This window comes from Erpetoichthys calabaricus, chromosome 5 (genome assembly GCF_900747795.2).
Source record: "Erpetoichthys calabaricus chromosome 5, fErpCal1.3, whole genome shotgun sequence".
NCBI classification, from domain to species: domain Eukaryota; kingdom Metazoa; phylum Chordata; class Cladistia; order Polypteriformes; family Polypteridae; genus Erpetoichthys; species Erpetoichthys calabaricus.
Window position 1 is genome coordinate 83,596,989 of NC_041398.2, and position 21,582 is coordinate 83,618,570.

Consider the following 21,582-nt stretch of genomic DNA (forward strand, 5'->3'; position numbering starts at 1 on the left):
TTTTGTTGGTTGCTCTCTTTTTACAACATTGTCACACATTAATGACATCATCATATAAATTGCAGATCATATCTAGTTTGCCAGTTATACTGTGAGTACCATAACCACATGAGTGCAATTCCGTTCCAGTGTGTCATGTCGCAGACAACAGTTTTTTTTGTTCTTTATTTTGCCTTATACAATTTCTTGTATTAGGAATTTGTTAGTTTTCGCATACCCCTTTTGGTCAGAGCGCAGGGTCAGCCATTGTACAGCGCCCATGGAGCAATTACAGGTTAAGGGCCTTGCTCAAGGGCCCAGCAGCGTAGGATCTCTTTTGGCAGTGACGGGGATTCGAACCGGCAACCTTTGGGATACCAGTGCAGATCCTTAGCCTCAGAGCCACCACTCCGCCCCCATTTTATATAACATATTTATTAAACAGAGCTCTCTGTTCTTTTTAAAAAATGAAAAATAAGAGTGTTGGAAAAAGGGAATGCTGAGAAAAGTTATTATTAGGAAAGAATGTGCTGGTGGAAAAGAAGTTTAAACAAGTAAAATGGTGTATGTCAAAGGTAGGCAAAAGCTGAAACAATGTGAAAAAAACTTAGGGGGTAGTAGCACATGCAGACTCAAGTGTGTAAAGCTAATGGAAACATTGATACACTATGAGAATTACGGGAAACTGACTTGTATCACACACCAAGGACAATTAATGGCTTTGGGCACACAATACAGTATGCCTTGTGCTTTGAATTCCTAGAAAATCTTGTGTTAATAAGGGGACTTCATCCAATATTTGGAGAGGCTTGATTGAGCATTAAAGAGAATTTGCTGTTTCATTTTGATTTTCTCACTTTGACCCTGGCCTGATGTCATTTTATAATTTTATTTCTCCAGCAACGCACAGCTTCTTCTGTTTAAAGAGCTATTGGCTTTCAAACATATTAGCTGTTTTGTGTTAACTAGCTGACTTTGTTTATTTTAATTTTGCCATTTTTATAGATAGAAAAGAAGGAAGATAACCGTCTAACAACCAAAATACCATAGTGTATATACAGGATAATCCTCTTCAAAATATGCATCATGGAATAATTACGATTCAACCAAATACAACTAAAATTCAAAAAAATAGTTTGACCCAATGTGACTTACATTTGGTAGTGTTTGTTATATGTTTTTTGTTTGGTAAGCAGGTCTGTAATCTGAAGTATTGCTAAAAATATGATGCAAATTGCAGCTGTTTTATGAGTAGATATAAGTACATTTAGGTAATTACAATAGATACACTGCTGTAGTTCACCTCATTTTTTATTTTGGTTGTCTGATATTATTTCATTATGCTTGTGAAGTTACAATTTGTTGCCCTTAAGAATATACTAAAGTTATACTCTTTGAAGCAGTATGTGTTCCTAAAACTCCTTATGAAAAGTTAAAGTTCAAAGTGATTTACTTATTATGTATATTTTGATACTGGGACTAGTCACCAAATAAAATGATTAATAGACCTGGAAGACAATTTCTGTCAGCTGTCAACATGATCTGTCCCCTGTACTTGTACACCAATCCTTTCACTCACATGCCTGATTAGAAGCTTAGATCATTGTCTATTATTAAACTGTCAGAAGAGACAGCATGGATCATAGTTATAAGACAGTTAGGATCAAAGACTTTTCATACTGTGCCAAAAAGAACACTTCTAATCACACATGTCTTTTATTGTTCTTTCATTTTCAAAAAGATAAGTCTCTCCTGGAGACTGCTGTGAGCCTATGCATAACAAATCACCTGCAATTTATTTGGAATTACAATAATGGCTTTAGGTGCAATAAAGTTTGAAAAATTTTGTAAGTTAGATACAGTCTGATAAGAACAATGTGAAAATTATGGTATAAGATATACTTAACCAGCTTTATCGTACAGCTTTTGAGGAACACTTATTATAATACCAGTATACAAATGTATAAAGGAATATTTGTATTATTGTCTGTATTTTGTATTTACTTTGCTATAAGATTGTTTGATTTGGTCTGTATTATATGTTTATCTTGGTGAACACTGGGTAGCCGTTTCTGTTTAGATTTTGGAACAAAAATATTTCACTTTATTTTTTTTATCAATTACATCATAGTTATATAGTTTGTTTACATTATAAAACATAATGCTTTCCAGTGTTTTAACGGGTAAGTAGTGGAAGTTCAAATAATGGCATTATTATCAAGGTATGGTCTTTTTACCCCTATTTTATTAAGGGCTGTTGAAATATTCTACTTATCAGAAGGCTGTCCTCAATTTGCATGCAGCCTTAGGGTTTTCATTGCTATTTGTAAAGGTTTATTATTTGACTCAATTCAGTTAATTTGTAAATTTAAAATAATGCAGCTAGTAGTATTCTGCAATATCTGATGACTCGTAAATAATTAACACTACGGCGCTCATTAAATTTAAAGGGACAAACAGTTTGATGTGTATTCTGAACATTTTATAAAGAGTAATTTAGATATGTACAATAGGTGTTCCATTACAAATAAATGCATACATACATTCGAGGGCCGATAATAAAGTATTTGAATTTTTAGTGTATATGAAACTATGTGAAGCAGCATAAGCTATGACTATTATAGGATATAATGATTACAGAAAAATGAATTATATGGTTATTTTCTGTTGTGATTTGACAGATCTAATAAATGAGAAAAATGTTATTTTAAAATAGTAAATATGACTCACACCACCCCTCTTTTTGTCACATTAATCACCCTTACACAGTTTTCAGTACTTGTAGGCACTGGTGCAGCAGATGCCCCATGAAGTTGGGGGGCCTTCAAACTCAAACGTCCCCCTCGCCTGAACTCCACCAAGCCACCTGCAAAAATATAAATTTAATTTAAAAAAAAAATACTTTGTGCATTTTTAGACACTGACAAGCAGGTGTGTCGCATTGCATGATGTTACAAGCAAATTCTTAAAATCTGCATAAATTCGCTAGTAGACATTGAAGAGATTCATCTTGATAAAAAAGGAAAATAACATTTATTCTATAGGATATTTTCATACATAGACTGTAGATCAAAGTGCTTTATAAGCTGTCAAAAATGGTTATAGTTTTGTGAAAACCGAAATCGCCCACAATTAGGAACCTTTCATAATTGACTATTATTATGGATACTAATTTTGGAAATTCCTCAATAAAAGGCATATTATATTCAGGAGGTCTATAAATGGTCATAAAGAGAGACTGTGAGTCTCCTTGAATAAGTATGGCAAGATACATGAGTGGTGCGAAAGTACCAAAATGAATATCTTTACAATTTTATCAGCTTGAGAAAATATCTACTAAACCACTGTCTTTCTTACCTGGGTAGAATGAACAAAATTGTATTTCGGAGGAGCTTCTTAAATTACAGTATGTAATTTATGCCATGTTTCACTTGATGTAAGATTCATCATCAATGTAAAATCTCTAACATTTACATGAAGAGCAACAATCACCATATTTTAGTTTGCCTCTGTCTGACAAATCTGTTTTGTTCATTTTGTGCATGCAGGGCATATTCATACTTATCAAATTTGGGTCAGTCGCAAAATGAATCTTAGCAGTCAAAAATAAAATTAAATATGATGCAAATATCAGGATAGAGTCACTTTTTGCTCACATGTACATGGACTTGCATTCATTCCTTTTTTATATCAACAATGTCCTCCAATAAAACATAAAATTTATGAAAATGCTAAATATGAGAATGTTAAATTAGGGTTCTATTGTAAATCCTTTATTTCAGGGATGGGCTCCCACTTCCACTATTTTGGAGGGGAGTACACAAATTCTGCACAATGACAATGCTTGCAGGCATACTCAAATTTCCTACTCCAGGGCTAGTGTGAATAAGTGTAAAGATCACATGATTTAATTATTTTGCAAAAAATCTTATTCTTTTGCAAAATTTACTGTGTTAGTGTTTCACAAATATTTTCTTTCTAGCATGCTTGTAACTGGTAATGCTGGATACATGTGTTTTTGTATTCAGAAGACAGAAAGATATCAAGCACATAGACAACTGAAAAGCATCAGTAATCCAGAAACAGAAAGCTACTGTATGTATTAACATACTGTACTGTAGTATTATTTGTTGTATTATTTAGTACAGGTACTATTTTAAGATTAAATGAAAAGGTGGCACAGTAGTTAGCATTCCTTCATCACAGTTGTAGAGGCTAAGGGTTAATTGAAAACTGATGACAATCAATATAGACTTTGTATGTTCTATCCATGTCTGAATAGGTTGATATATAGTGTCAGTGTAAGTGCACTGTATAATCTACTGCAGCATTATCCAGAATTGGTTTATACACTGTGTCAGCAAAGCCATTGTTCCATCAAGTGACACTATATTTTGAATAGAATAGTAAACAAGAAGAAGATTCAACACGCAACACATTTTTTAATTTTCATGAAATCTGTTCATTCATCTATCCATTTTTATGAACCCACAGTCATAATAGTCACCCTTTATATGTGTTTAATTTGAACAATTTCAGAAATTTATTTGGACACTTGCTTCATGTTTTGATATACATATGGTGGCAATTGTAATCTGCTATTTCTCTCGCTGCCTACAACTCTCTTTATTCTAATTAGCAATAGTTAGCTTTCAAACTAAGCTGGCCCTAGCAGTAGGATTTTATGTTTTGATTACAACCTCTTTTTGCAATTGATTTTTGATCTTGTCTTGTTGGTTTGGTTTTTGGTTACTCGGTTTTCATTTGCTCTCATGGTATTCTCGATAGTTTTGGACACCTTGCTTGTTCTTAACATCCATTAATAACAAAGCCAATGCCTATCCCACCAGCAAGGCAATACTCAACTACAGAACTCCTACCATGCATATATACAAGCTCTGTTACAATTTTCTAAGATAGTGGGCCTTGGTTATAATGCCATTAGTTAATCAGATGTATCAGGAGTACTACGTAATTAACAAAGTACTTTTATGTATACAATATACATTGTTTTTTTACCAAGAGATGATGTTAGTAGGCCACTGGAGCTGCTGTTTGCCATGATTAAAATGTTCCTGCATTAGATCAATTTCTGGTTTGCCTACTGACTGACCTTGGCTTTTGTTGGGGCTCATTGCAAAACGCACAGGAAACTATATTCTTTTGAATTGAAATGGGTAATCAGTAAGGAATAATGTGAATTTTGGGAATATGTTATCATTATTAGATATTTCAATTTTTTTACTGCATTGTAAACTATGTACAGTATTCACCCCCTTACAGTTCTGGTTGTGCAGGGACACATTAACTAAGCTGTGCTAGCATTTAAACTGACCAAAGGATTCTGTCAATTCTAGTTTAACCTTGGACACAAGAACGCCTCTTATTCCTTTATGTCTGTCTACCTCCTTTTTTTGCTTCTGGCAAAGTAATGCCTGTACTCACAGCCACAGCATGTGGCACCCCACACTGGAGCTTCATAGCTTGTTAGCTTGCCATGTCTTACTTGAGCTTCACCAATCTTTCCTTTTTCCACTTCACGGCTCATTCTACACGCAAAATGTAGTTCTCTTTTTTAATTAAAAATGTACTGACAAAAAAACACGACACAATTTTTTTGCTTTAATGTCACCAAAATTCAATCAAACCAGTGAAAGCATTTTTTTGATTTTGCAACATTTACTTTTTCTGTAGTAGCAGTTGCTTTTGCCCCTGAATATTAATATATCAAAATGTCTTAGTGTATTTGTGAAATTAAACAATAGCAATTGTATTTTTGTTGATGAGTATGTGAGTCAGTCAGCTTTCCATTTTATAAACTGTGTGTACAGATGGTAAATGAGAGATCAGAGAGAGCGTCAGAGTGTTGTGACACCAAGAGGGAAGCACTGTTATTGCAGTAACAAAAACACAGACCAAAAAAAAAAATGTTTGTGCACTAGCCCAAAATAAATGTAGTTTGTAGTAGGCACCAGTTTATCAGAGGATGAGGAATGACGATTTATTAGTGTTAGTATTAGTTTATTAATGACGGTTTGTTAGTGTAATAACCTGTGTACAGCATCATTGTCACTTCTGCAAACTAGTGCTGACCTACCTATTACATATATCAAATGATAATTAAAAAGCAATATGAACTGTTTCAAAATGAAAATAACCTCTAAGGAGGGATTGCTGAATGTTGTAATGCAAAAATGTCAATAGAATTCTTGTGACACTTTTTTTGTGTACTCATTTGTACAAGGTTCGCCTATACAGTGTGAGTGAACAAATGCAGAGATAATAATGTTCACAGCAAATAGAAACAGAATTTCTTGAGTGACTGAGTGATACATTCCTAAATTTAAAAGCATTCTTGATGACAACAAGGACAAAAGATTGTCCAAATAAGTAAAACCTCCATTGCCTGTTTTCAGTTTTTCAAATTAAATGACATATTGCTAATAATTTTCTGTAAATCGTATATAAAGTGTTTAGGGATATCCTGTAGTGTGGAGTGGGCAAACACAGTCCCCAACAGCCATGATAGCTATAAGATTTTCAATATGATAGCAACTACTTTGCCTCTGTTTTTGGAGTAGTTGACTTTCTGAAAACCATGACACTGAGTATTTTTTCTTTTGTGTTGTTTTTGAGAGTACTAGAGAGTTTCTATTCTTCTTTGTTTTGGTCAGGGCACTGATTTGATAAAAAACGAACTACTACTGCTACACAAATGCTGATGTGAATTGCAGTTATTGAATGTGTATAGAACAGGGCTTCTATAAATGAGTATGCAATATACCTGTATTAGAGGTCTGTGGAAGCTCTAAACCAATTACATCCTTCGACGAATAAGTTTATGCAGAGCTTTAATCTAAGGTTTATGAAAAAGTGTCAAAATAAAAGTGATAGCTAAAAAAAGAAAAAACTCTACTGCATTTACTACAGTTTTCCAAATGGTATACCAGAAGAAGATGGTTCTCTCTCTTGTTGCTGTGTTGGAATCAAGGAAAGCAATGGATCAGTAAACCACATCATTGAATATTGAGAAAATGATGCTACTGCTACAGTACATTAAGCCCTGGTGCTAGTAAACATAGAAAACATATAACCCCAAAGTAAAATTTCCTACATTCTGCAACTTTAAAAACGTGGAGATTAAAACAACAGTTCAGAAAAAAATGCTTTTTCTTTTAATGCAGGGATAATTTTATTTTTTGTGACATCATTTAATTCTAGTCTGTGAGCTTTACTGACATGCATGTATGTTGTTGGTTGAATTGGAACTTTAGCAACTATTAGTTATAAATATTAAGTCTCTTTTTTTACTTTAGATCCCAATATTAATCCAGCATACATGGAAGATAGGATTACACATGAAGCTCTGGAACTTGAAAAGCGCCTCAGCTTGTTATCCCATTCAAGTAGGCAGAGCAGTGCTGGTGAGTCATTACAGTGTAAAAAAAATGAATATGTGATTTAGCATTAAGAGTATCTTCAGTTTTGCTTGTTTTCCATCAATTCAACTGTATATAATTTTGATGGTCATTTTACTTCATAATGTTGAGTGTAATTTTTAGTATGATTGAAAATGATTTTTCAAAGTATTAGTGATAAAAACATGCCCTGCTCACACTTGCATCTCAAAGCAGGACTACAATCCATTTGCCACAGAAGATCTGGAGGGGGCATTACCAGCACTAACTTAGGTTGGGCAAGGCTCAAGTTTAATAGTTTTATTTCTGTTTATGTTTCCTTTTTTTTTTTTTTTTTTTTTTTTTAATTAATTTTATTGTAATCATTCCATACATATAGATCAATTTTTACCAAAAATAGGATTGGAAGCAAATCAAACCCCACCCCTGAGAAGGAGAGCATGGCCAAAGGAGTAATACTTAAGGCTTGTAAACATGCCTAAATTATTGAGTTTAATAGGGCAAAAAAAGATAAATGGAGAAGGAAAAGAAAATTCTTCTTATTCTAAAATATTATTGATTAAATCCTGCCAGGTTTTGAAAAAATTCTGTACAGATCCCCTAATTGAGAATTTGATTTTTTCCAATTTCAAATAATATAAAACATCGGTTTCCCACTGACTTATTAGAGGAGAGTTAGGATTCTTCCAATTTAACAAAATCAGTCTGCGTGCCAAAAGTGTAGTGAATGCAATCACCGTTTGCTTGTCCTTCTCCATTTCAAATCCATCTGGAAGAACACCGAACACAGCTATTAGTGGGTTAGAAGGGATTGTGACACCAAGGCTGTTTGAAAGACACTTAAAAATTTTGGTCCAAAATGAAGTTAATTTGGTGCATGCCCAAAACATGTGACCCAGTGAGGCAGGAGCTTGGTTGCAGCATTCGCAGGTTGGATCTTGCCCTGGAAACATTTTGGACAGTTTTAAGCGAGACAGATGAGCTCGATATATAATTTTGAGTTGAATAATTCAATGCTTTGCGCATATGGAGCTCGACTGTTTATGTTTCCTGAGCCACTAGAGGGGCCTTGCAAGGATACCAAGGACAAAAGCCAGTCTGGCTGTCCCCAATACATCTAATGCAGAGAACATACAGTAAGTGAGCATCTGATGCCACTAGGGGGAATTCAGCCAATAATAACGCTTAAACTTTTAGGTTGGTTACCATGTAACCACAAATTGCTTAGTATTTCTTATTTAGTAGTTATCCTGGCTCCAGTCTTAAAAGCTGCTTCTTTATTGTCTCATGCTGAATTAAGAGTTGGGAATTAGTGATAAATAAGGGCTGTGCTGGCAGAATGACCAGTGTAAGACATGGAAAGTGGTGCAATTTAGAAAAGGGAGTAGGAGGTTAGTGTCTTACAATGGCTAGTAGGCCTGCCACCCTGTGGTGTAGTTATGGACCACTCTGGTATAAGTGTAAATTCATACTTACTGTAACTATTTTCTTGTTTTGTTCCTTTTGTGTATTGAACCATTTACACTTCTGTGATTTTTTTCTTTTTGTTGTCAAATGAACCCTCTTTTTTGTTAGGTCGTTTTGGTTCTGCTGTGTCATAGTTTGTTTTTGGGGTTGGCTCATAAGCATCCCTAGTCCACAAACGTTCTTGAGAAAATCATTAATGGCTTAAGCTGCAAAGACATGATCACACATCACCATACTTACAGTATGTATTTTTATATACAAGAGAAGGACTTAAATGTCATCTGCTTCTTTTTTTGATTGTACTAGTCAGTTACTTTTAGTTTAGTACTGAAGAAATTACATACCCACTTCCTCTTTCTCTTCTCCTTATCCAATTTAAAAGTTTTATAAGTTATGAGCCAGTGATTCATGCAAAATTTAATTCACAATAAAAATTAATAATAATAAATAATAATAATTCATTACATTTATATAGCTCTTTTCTCAGTACTCAAAGCGCTATCCACACAGGGAGGAACCGGGAAGCGAACCCACAATCTTCCACAGTCTCCTTACTGCAAAGCAGCAGCACTACCACTGCGCCAAAATTAGAGATGTGTTTCACAAAAATGTGTTCAAAATTCAGTTCCTGTCCGGGGGTGTTTTCATTAACTAATTCTGCATGTGTATGCCTATCATTTGATGTTCAAATAAAGTTCTTAAAAAAATGTATCTTCAGTCATTTTCTGTCACATGTGAATATTTGTTGAGCCATGAAACATTTATTACAGTTGTTGTGGTAATATGATGCTCGCGTTGACAATTTTAATGAAAATGTCAATTCTAAAAATGAGTCTAAAAGAGAAGCAATATTTGTTACGTTCCTGCATGACATTTGGAGTGTGCACTTCCTCAACGAAATATGCAGGAATCAAAAAACTGGAAACGCGTCAGTGCTAGGTAATGGCAATAGGTTTCATATGTAGTGAAATTTCTTGTGGAGAAAATGCAGTAATGTACTCAATGGTGCATTTTAGTACATAGAATAGACAGCAAGGCACATTTGAAGAAAAAGGGCATGAATCCTGTCAGCAGTGATGAGAACAAGAGCCAAAAATATAATTGATTTTACTGTCATGGTGCAGATTATCTGCATTAGGCAGCTGCAGAAAACACAGAAGTGTGAAACCGGTCTTAGGCATCAGTATTCAATGCTCTAAAAACTTGCAAAAATCCCCAAAAACCACTTTGAAATAAATTTCACAATATGAAATCTCCTGCCAAACGAATTTGAGAATCAATTTTACAAAATGAATCCTGGCTGTTTCACTCTTTTCAAGTGTTTAAATAAAGCCCTGTAATGAAAATGAATTCATCAGAGACAATTCCTGTCACAGGTTGGTAATGTGGTACAGGGTTTGCGTCTTTACTCCCTGCATGGAGCTTAATATTCTCCCCGTGTCTGTGTGGGTTTCCGCTGGGTGCTCAGTTTTCCTTCCAGCAGTCCAAAGTGATACAAAACTAAACTTGGCTGTTTCTCTTGTCACTATATTTTACTGTAGAAGCATTTTAAAGGGCAAGGTTTAAGTTTTTTTTTCAAGTTGAAGTTATTTGTTTACAGTAATGGTATATGTTAATTTGTCACCGTATGCAGTGTGCTGAGCTGAAACATTTCTTTATAAATTTAAAAATGTGTCATGCCTGTTCTTGTGGTTTAAAATGGGTTTTCATAAGCAGGGGTACAAATGTTAAAACAAAAGCCTTAAAACTTACTTAATACATTAATTTTACAAGCAAAGAGTGCTATCGAACATTGATCTGTATCTTAACTTTGTACATATAAAACACTGTATTCATGTCATTATTAAAAGAAAAATATAAAAGCAGAACATTTTCATGACACTTAGCCATTTATTGAACTGAGTCCAATATGTAATTCATTTTACTGCCGCATTGTGAGTCTTGCTTTCTGGGCTAAGTAAAATATAACAACACAATGTAATAGGTATGGGCGGCACAGTGGCGCAGTGGGTAGTGCTGCTGCCTCGCAGTTGGGAGATCTGGGGACCTGGGTTCGATTCCCGGGTCCTCCCTGCGTGGAGTTTGCATGTTCTCCCCGTGTCTGCGTGGGTTTCCTCCGGGCGCTCCGGTTTCCTCCCACAGTCCAAAGACATGCAGGTTAGGTGGATTGGTGATTCTAAATTGGCCCTAGTGTGTGCTTGGTGTGTGGGTGTGTTTGTGTGTGTCCTGCGGTGGGTTGGCACCCTGCCCGGGATTGGTTCCTGCCTTGTGCCCTGTGTTGGCTGGGATTGGCTCCAGCAGACCCCCGTGACCCTGTGTTCGGATTCAACGGGTTGGAAAATGGATGGATGGATGGATGTAATAGGTGAAAAGCAGCAATGGGTTTCACTGTTCATGAGTTTAGTTAGGTAAGACAATGTACTGGCATTACAATGTTATTCACACACTTAGGGTAATCAGCACACAGCCTGTACAAGTTTCAACATATAGAAAATGGAGTAGATGCAGTAAATAACTGAAGACCGCAGTGCTAGAAAATGACATGCTCATAGACATGGCAGACCGACAATGTATAAATAGGAGGTCTTTTTGCTTTAGCCAGAAATGTTATAACAAGTTATTTTCTTTTATTTTTTCCTGCTTTCTCTGTAGTTGTTGGGTACATATTTTACATGGACTCTGAGGTTTTGAACATTGGAGAATGTGAATTTCACACTGATTTTTTAAAATTTGCAACGGCTAATAAGTTGAAGCTTTTATAAAGTCTAATCAGGGTGCCATTTTATTTCTTTATTGATCACTGGCTTTTTGATAAGTTACTTTTGGTCACTCTTATGGTGATCCATCACAATAGCCCCCAGGTGTTTTCAGCATGTGACACCTTTTGGAGCACTGGCATAAAGGTGCGCACAAAGGCTTCCTAAGCATCAGAAATTAGGATTCTCTATTTGATTTCACAGCTATTTTCTCTGACTGACCTACTGATTTTTCAAACAATATATTTTTCTGGTATTAGACTTATTTTTTGATGATCAGTTAACATTAATTTTAGTATTAACGTGTACCTGTTTCTCCTGATCTCATTTTCAAATTTTTACTGTCCTTCCTTGAGTCAGTACAGGAAGGATAAATGCAGTGTGGAACCTGAATGTACATGAATCACCATCTACAGAAAAAAAAAAACTCTCAGTATGTGCATCAGCACTGCAAGTTAAAAAAAAAAGATTTTGACTACACATGGCATAGTAAAAACTGTGATTTAAGTATTCATAAACCAATGGCACTGATGCTGGAGCACATTTTTCAGGCCCGTGGTCAGAACAGTTTGATGGACGATGCTTGCTCAAATCAGATGATTTCATAGCACACTGATAACTGTGCTGCTGTCAGACACTGAAAATGTTTTTGTGCAGAGTATCATTTGTTGCAAGCCATGTCAGAATGTAACCATTAATGAAACAGAATTTGAGCAACAAAAGGAGGAACATATACAGCTGAAGTTAAGTGCATTTGTGAGAATGTAAAAACTCTACCCATGATTGCCACTACGAGTAGACGAGAAACTAGGTAAAGCATCCTTACTTCAAGAAAATAGTACCAGCAATCTGTGATAAAATGTATAACTTTCAGTTTACTTTTTTTGTCACAAGCATACCTCCAAAACACACAAAGTGTGTTTTCTTAAATCAAATAATTTGCCTCTTCAAAGTGGACATATCCAGTACGTTTTAAGGCTTTTGTTTTTACATTTGGACCCTATTTTAAAACACATATATCAGGCTATGTATTTTCAAAAAATAAAAAAAATGCTTGACTTTAGAACACAATTTCATTTCATGTAGCAATATATAATACTGTATGTCATGATTGTGAAGTAATAACTGTGTTGTAAAAAAGCTAAACCTACCTTTTAAAGTCACAGTTAATTACAAGATTACACATTGATTTTTTTAGTAGTAGTTGGCTGCTTTTGCTGTTACAACTACCTGTTACTCTTGTTTTCCCTAATTGCATGCAACAAGTTAACATATATAATAATTCTACCTTTCCAGGTTTTCCATTACAGGTCATGTTTGCTAGTGTTTTAGTGTTCTGAAAAAAGGGGGATGGAAATTTCCATTATCAATATTTAGTTAGTAAAACATACATGCTTTGCATTGATGACCAGTTTGTGTTCCTCATTCCTTTCATAGACCTGCTCATTGTTGTACTAGCTAAAAGAATTGTGCGCATATAATTTATCACTAGCATGCATTCATTCTCAATGTTTAACATAAAATGTGTATAGAGTATCTGCATCCCCACAAATGTGAAAGGTCAGTTGTTCTGTGCCAGTGTAATAAGATGCAATAGCCTCTTCTTTCACCACCTAAGACCTAACAAAGAGTTATTTCCATCACCAATATTGCATATATATTACCAAGAAACACAGTATATTTTTCATTTTTCAAGTAACAACCATGTATCCATTAATTTAAAACACGTAATCCAGTTTTGTGGTTGCAAGGAGTTGGGGTGTATCCTGGAAGCATCTGGAACCATTACTTTAGGGGGCTTCTGCCCATCTCAATGACCAAATTGAGATTCAAAATAGGCTTACCAGACATCCATTTTTATGCAGTGTCCTAGGATTTAACTAAATGTTCTGTTTAGTCCCATTTCAGTTTCAGCGGACTTATCGATTTTATCTACTTTTTAAAAAGCTCAGTGAACTCCATCATAATCCCAACCTCCTCTAAATGATTTTTGTTTTTACGTACATTTTTACAAACTTCACGGAGCTACAAGGAGGACATATACCCCCACGCTTTTATTTAATTTGTGTCTAGCACACTTGCTGGTTTAATTAATTGTGTCCCATTTTGGAACCATGACATCTGGTCAAGCTAATTGAAAAGCACCAAGGAAGGAATATCAATATAATAATATTTGAAACCTGCTTAGTTCAGTTCATGGTCATGGTGGTCAGAACCTTTCATAATATCATTGTATGCTGGGCGCAAACAAACTCCCCATCCACATTCACTTATTTTGGGCCACACAAGTGTTGGGACATGGCAGGATAACTGCAATAAATGGAGAAATAAATGCTTCCTTGATCACATCTGCACAAACAAAAGTAGAAATTGCAAGATGTGAACCTAGACTTCAAACCATTGTACCTTTGTACTTTTCAGATAATAAAAAAATTGGATAACCACAATGGAGGTAGAACTTTAGTCCAAATGAGTCCAAATGGCCTCTTTACCTTCCATCAGTAAAAGTTATTGTAGAATGAATAAACTGATTTCAGCAAAACATTTTCTTATGTTTATATATACCGTAGATTCCTGTAATAAAATAACAACACATATTTTAGCCTAAGTTTTTCTGAACTAGCTGTTCATGTTATGCATTTAGCTTTCATTTTATGTAATACTACCATAATTCTGTTCCAATAGGAGATGACAGAAGTTTGTCCAGTTCATCATCCGACACAAGCCACTCAGATACCAGCACTGGTAGCAGATTGACAATCTGGCCTGAGCCTGCAATAGGCAGCACTACTTCAGTGGAAACTCATGGACTTGCCACAGTTAAAAGCATGAATCCTGCAGAGGAAAAATTATATGCTGAAGTTCTGCGTGTTTCTAAGCCACCACCGAAGCCCCCACGTTCCAGGAAACTGCAGGAAATTGGCCGTCAGAGTTCTTCAGATAGTGGAATTGCTACTGGAAGCCATTCCTCTTATTCTGGAAGTTTCTCTTCCTATACTGGCAGCCTGGACATCTGCCCTGGTGATGAATATGGATCATTACTTAGCCTGCCACTGAACCTTGCTTCAGATCAGAGTTTGTGCAGTTGTCAACACCCTGAGCCTCAGAGGGGTTTAGGATCTGAGTATCAAGTTCCCAGTATTTGCAGGAATTTGTATGACACACCTCGGAGTTTACTACATTCACCTTCTACCAGGGAAATGCTTTGCAAGAACTTGGATTCTACTTTAGTAAAGGACCAGTCCTCCACCACAGTTCTTCATGGTATGGCTGACACAAAAATAACAACAATCCACCAAAGTCCTGACAGAAGACTGACAGCATCTTCTAGCCATAAAAGTTCCAGAGACTCGGATGAAACATATGTAGATTTTGTTCCAAGGTGGACAGCTGCAAAGCCACAGGGACAGGTGCTGGAATGTGAAAGTGGTGAGACAGCAGCATCTACTAGTGCTTCAGCAGACCCCTGTGAAATATGCAGTCCACAGCCAGGAATACCAAGAGCTTTGTTTTCTTCCTGTGCCGTCTGTGGAGGACTAAAGGTATTTTGATAAATTCTTTAAAGCATATTTATGTGATTTAGAAAGTATTGAGAAGCATGTTTAATATGTAGTATTCTTCTAAACATAGAGCATCTATCATGTATAATACCCTGGTGTTTTCCCTGTGTTCCCCCATATGACATTGTATTATTGTGGCATTTTTTGCACTTTACTTTGCAGACAATATTTGTGCTTATGTTTTGTTCCAATAAATAGCACAGACTATGTTACTAGTAATTGATAAACTGATTTTCCTTCTTAATTAAAGCACTGCATGAAAAACTAACAACAGTGCCATTTTTTAAACATTTGTCATGATCATTTAAAGTATTTTAAAAATGAAAGGATCTTGAAATGGATTTTGAATAGTTGGTGCCCGTGTATAAATTGCAATAGCTAAAGAAAAAATTTAATGGTTGGGTAGTAACTTAATATTTAATGTTAAGGATAAGGTAGTGTTGATTATAAATATTTTATTTTGCTTATTTTCCTGTAGTACTAAAATCAGTTTTGCAGAGATTGTTTGTCTTTGATCAAAATCTATAAAAATAAACCCTTAATGTGGGAGATGGGGATATTTAGTTCAAAAATTAAGGCTTGACCATGAATAAGATGCACATAATCTTTTTGAATTTTTCCAATTTCTGGTCATGGTATAACTAATCATAAGGTAAAGTCATCCCTGATGGAGGATCGCAGGAATTGTGGGAAAGAGGGGTCCTTTCATCGGATTGGCTGGCCCAGCGCTGTTTCAGCCGTGGAATGGCCAAATGGGGGAGGCAGCTTGATGGATGAGGTCTCCAGGACTCTAAACAAATCCAAATCATATTATGTGATCATCTACTGTTAAATTCTGCTCCATACTTCTAAAATTTTTATTTTTATACTGTATTGACGATCTGTTCTGTGTATTGTACTGTACAATACAATTGTATTGTATTGTATTGTCCCCCTTCTTTTTGACACCCACTGCACGCCCAACCTACCTGGAAAGGGGTCTCTCTTTGAACAGCCTTTCCCAAGGTTTCTTCCATTTTTTTCCCTACAAGGTTTTTTTTTTTGGGGAGTTTTTCCTTGTCTTCTTAGAGAGTCAGGCCTGGGGGGCTGTCAAGAGGCAGGGCCTGTTAAAGCCCATTGCGGCACTTCTTGTGTGATTTTGGGCTATACAAAAATAAATTGTATTGTATTGTATATAGCTTTTCTATTCTGACGAATGTCTACATACTGTAATAATTATTGGATTATCTATAGAAATATATATTTATATGTAATGCTATGGTGCTTTTCTTTAGAACACATGGTTTTCCAAAGAAATTTACAAATCTATTTTCATTACATTTAGACACATGCCGACAACCACATTAACAGCATCTGCCTAAGACGTTGCCATCTGCAATATACATTTTTGGTCATACCCAAAGTCGGGATTCACATTTTCTAAAAACCTGCACAACTTGGACTCACTTATCTATCCCAGCTGAGCTGATTCATCGACTCCAATATCTCTTGAAATGCTGGCTTGATTTGACTTTTTTACAGTTACTGTATTTATGTCAGTTTCTTTTCAAAATATTTGGATTGTTGAGGATGCATAAATTCTAAATTCATGATATGGCCTAAGCAATACCTGTCATCCTCTACTCAGAAAAATGTCTATATCCTCAATTTAGTCATTGCATTTGGAGTAGATGTTAATGCAATACATATAAAAGATTTTCAATTTTTCAATCATCACTGTGCCTGTTGCAGCCTGTATTAATGTGGTTACTCCAAATAAAACTAAGTCAGTTTCTACTAAAGTTAAAAGTACCTTGTATATCAACTCCAATGATTTTAAAATTTACAGTAAGATTCTAGGAGGGGGTAAAGAAATTTGAGACTGTTCATATTAACTGTTCATTGTGATATCTACCAGAGAAGTTTGAAAGCATGTAATGGTAGCATGAAGGGAGATACAGTAAATGTTTTTTTCCATGTCTAATTGACAGCCATAAGGATAATTTCATCTTTTTTTCTCAGTATTGATAGATCAGTCAAACCCTCCACTTCAGCTTCTTGCAAAGTTCTCTTAAATGAGCAGTGTGATGTGTTTGCTGTTTTTCAATAACAAGATTACTGTTGGATACGCCTGTGCCACATTTCAAGTGTCATACCAAAGGGCATGAATACTTGTGTGTCAATGTGACATTTCAGTTTTTTATTTTTCAGTGAATTTTGAAAAACTTCTAAAATCCTGTTTTTGCTTTGTCATTCTGGGTAATTGAGTGTTACTTGATGTTGAAGAAAAATTAATTTAAATGATTTTAGCATTAGTCTGCAACATAGCAAAAGTGAAAAGATGGAAGGAGTCTGAATACTTTCTGAATCCACTGTATATGGGAATAATTACGCAAATTACGCTTAGTGTAATGGGATTTTAAACCAGTGTTTTAAAGAAAAGGCAGAATTTCTGGAAAATTCTGCTACAGGTTATTGCTGATGGCTATCTACAGGACACAAATATTTACCTGTCTTTGCTAAAGAGTCACCTGCTTTGAATAGTCAGACTGCTTTGATTTAGTATCTTATCTACACACAATGTGGGGATACAGAACTGTCTGCATCCTTGGAAAATTAACGAGTTCTGGGGACATTGGTTTCTAATCAAGTACTCAAAGTAAATGTGTTTACACTATTTGTTATACAGAGTAAATTGGCTTGCACCATTGTTTTCACTGATTACCATGTTCATCTATGCAGAAATTGAAGCATATATATATTTCTGGGAAAAGGAGAATAAAGGTAGAAGAGAACAGAGAAGTATGGTCTGAGACTTGGGACTGCTGTCTGTTTCTTTTATGCTTCACACCATATTGCTGTGGCTACACCCTGTAGCAACAGTGACTTGTACCTGGCCCAGGTTCCCCTAGGCCTGAGGTCGGTAACATGTGCATGGTTTAGCTGTATATGTGTTCCCTGTTCAGGGCTGTTTCTTGCCCTCTAGGGCTGCCAGAAAAAACTTTGCCCCTAGCACTGGAGAAAAGCTGGTTTGGCCAAATATATATGTACTTTGCTTATTCCTGATATGACATGCAAGAAAAGCAACAAAATAAAATACAAATAAATAAATAACACACTAAACATTTATGGGGAAACTACAACAGAAGGAAGATGAAGATGTCTGAATTGCAGCACAAAAACCCCAATCTTTTGTAGAAAATGTAAGGTTTCTCTGTGTCTAGTAAAGACTAGTAAGGGCAATAATTTTGAAAGTAAAAGTTTGGATGAGAACATAATTATACATACATAATTATAAATTGTTTACTTCAAGCTTTAGAGTGATATACAGTTGATGTCAGAAGTTTACTGTACATACACGTAGGATGAATTCTTTAGAACTCAATTTATAACCCCACCACAGATTTTATACTGACAAACTATAAAGTTGGCATATCATTTAAGACCTCTACTTTGTGCAGGGCAAAAGTAATTTTTTCCAACAATGTTCACAGACAGATTTCACTTTTTATTGACCATATCACAATTCCAGTGGGTCACAAGTTTTCATACATTTTGTTAGTATTTGGTAGAATTGCCTTTAAATTGTTTAACTTGAGCTAAATGCTGTGGGTTGCCTTCCACAAGCTTCTTACAATAAGTTGCTGGAATTTTGACCCATTCCTCCAGGAAGAACTGGTGTAACTGGGACAGTAAGTAGGCCTCTTTGCTCGCACACGCTTTTTCAGTTGTGCCCACATATTTTCAATCGTATTGAAGTCTGGGCTTTGTGATGGCAACTCCGATACCTTGACCTTGTTGTCCATACACCATTTTGCCTCAACTTTGGAGATATGCTTGGGGTCTTTGTCTGTTTGGAAGATCTGTTCGTGACTGAGCTTCCTGACTGAACTTCCTTACTGAGCTCTTGAGATGTTGTTGCGGTATATCTACATTGTTTACCTTCCTCATGATTCCATCTATTTTGTGAACTGCACCAGTCCATCCTGCAGCAAAGTACCCCTGCAACATGATGCACCCATCCCCTTGCTTGAAGGTTAGAATGGTGTTCTTTGGGTTGCAGGCCTCACCCTTTTTCCTCCAAAAATAATGATGGTTATTATGACCAAACAGTTCAATCTTGGATTCATCAGACCAGAGGACACTTCTCCAGAAGGTAAAATCTTTGTCCCCATGTACAATTACAAACTGCAGTCTGACTGTTTTATTGCAGCTTTGGAGTAGTTGCATCTTCTTTGCTTAGCAGCCTTTCAGTTTTTGTTGATACAGGACTTGTTTTACTGTGGATATCGATACTTGGCTACCTGTTTTCTCCAGCATCTTCACAAGGGTCTTTGTTGTTGCTCAGGGATTGATTTGAAATTTTCGTGCCAAAATATGTTCTTCTCTATGAGGCAGAATGTGTCTCTTTCCTGAGCAGTATGATGGCTGTATGATCCAATGATGCTTATACTTGTGTATTTGTACAGTTGAACTGGACCCTTCAGGCATTTGGAAATTGTTCCCAAGGATTAAACCAGATTTGTGGAGGTTTTGTTTTTTTTTTTTTTTTTTTTTTTTTGAAGTCTTGGATGAGTTCTTTATTTCGCCTTATACAATTTCTTGTATTAGGAATTTGGTAGTTTTCGCATACCCCTTGGGGTCAGAGCGCAGGGTCAGCCATTGTACAGCGCCCCTGGAGCAATTACAGGTTAAGGCCTTGCTCAAGGGCCCAGCAGAGTAGGATCTCTTTCGGCAGTGACGGGGATTCGAACCGGCAACCTTCTGGATACCAGCACAGATCCTTAGCCTCATCATGTTAAGCAAAGAGGTAGTGGGTTTGAAGGTGGGCCTTAACATTCATCCAAATTTTGACTCCACTTAGGCTAATTGGCTATCAGAAGCTAATTGTCTAATTGCCTAAAGGCTTGACATAATTTTCTGGAATTTTCCAGGCTGTTTAAAATTGTGACAACTTGTGACCCACTGGAATTGTGATATAGTCAATAAAAAGTGAAATACTCTTGTCAGTGAACATTGTTGGAAAAAAAGCTTTTGCCCTGCACAATGTAAATGTCTTAAATGATATGCTAATTTTATAGTTTGTTAGTATATAATCTGTGGATGGGTAATAAAGTGAGTTTTAAAAAATTCACCCTAAGTGTATGTATACTTCTGACTTCAACTGTAAAAAATGTGTGTGTGTGTGTATATATATATTTATATATATATATATATATAGTTTTGTTAAAATAAAAATATAATGCAACACTTGTTTTGAAAGATTGTTTAGGTGAAAGAGATTAAATGTTTCCAAAATGGAACACAAGATGTTTCCAAAAAGGGGGGACACCTTGTGCCAAACAGTATAACTTTGCAATGCTATGGGATATGATATGTAAACTCGGCACAACGATAGCTGACAGACTGGGGCACAAAGGAAAATTGATTCCAGGGTTGTGAATCATAAATGTCTTTGTTAGGTACTGTAAAATCCAGTTTTTTGGACAAAAAATCCTATACTGCATAATGTTTTGTGTTTTATATTGTTGTTTATATTGGTGTAAAACAAAGATTTGTATTCATATAAAGACTTTCTTTTAAAAAATTGAATTTTTAAACTCACTAGTCTTCAATCATTTGAAGCTGTTTCATTACATAAGCAGAATAATAGCCATTCATTTTTTGGGTATGTGATTTAGGCACATTATTTCCAAGAACCACTTAGGGCACAAGGGGTTAATGTTTATTGACTAAAACTTAGGTTCTTATTCATGAATTTATCAATTTTTTCTTTTCTCAGGATTATGGTTGGCAACTGTTACAAAACAATGATTATGTCTGTGAGGGAATGTTATAATGATGCAAGAGATATTTAGAATATCTAATCAAACTAACAGCATTTTTGGTATGTCAGGTAGTGTGCACAGCAAGGTGTGGGTTATACCCAAGTTTATATTGAAACATGGATCCCAAGTGCTGTGAGCAATATAATTACAGAATATACAGTACATTTTGTTTTCTTTTGGTACTCAGTTTTGAAAATTAACATAAAAAAAAGCTTATTTGGCAAAACTCTAGAAACTGATGGATTCCATTTGTTAATTTCAGTATGTTTTTGCGAAACATTAATGTGTTTTAGAGTAATGTTTCTGATTGTTAGGTCCATTTGGTCCCATTGAATAAATATTGAACCTGTTAAATAATAGAACAGTTACAATTGTAAAGATTAAATGGGCTTTGTTTTTTCTTTCAAATGTGTTTTTAATAATTTGCATCTTTGAAGCATCCATCATTATGTCAGCCTGTCAATGGTGCTATTACAAAGAAGTAATCTTTTTCATATTCAGATTGGATGTTATTTTGGAAAAGAACAGTGTCATTGTACCCCTGATTAGGTGCCATTTTCAAGATGAAGCTTAGCAATTTTTCCATATTTCATGA

General features: G+C 35.5%; 1 protein-coding gene across 3 annotated transcripts in view; it reads left to right on the plus strand.

Annotated features, from left to right (window-relative positions):
• The window catches only part of dok7b (docking protein 7b), a 177,763-nt gene that overhangs the window by 109,508 nt on the left and 46,673 nt on the right, over positions 1 to 21,582 (plus strand). For all 3 annotated transcript variants that reach the window (XM_051928240.1, XM_028801722.2, XM_051928239.1), the window contains exons 6-7: positions 7,296 to 7,403; positions 14,306 to 15,162. In XM_051928240.1, the coding sequence (XP_051784200.1) occupies positions 7,296 to 7,403; positions 14,306 to 15,162 (965 nt within the window). The remainder of the gene's footprint in view (positions 1 to 7,295; positions 7,404 to 14,305; positions 15,163 to 21,582) is intronic.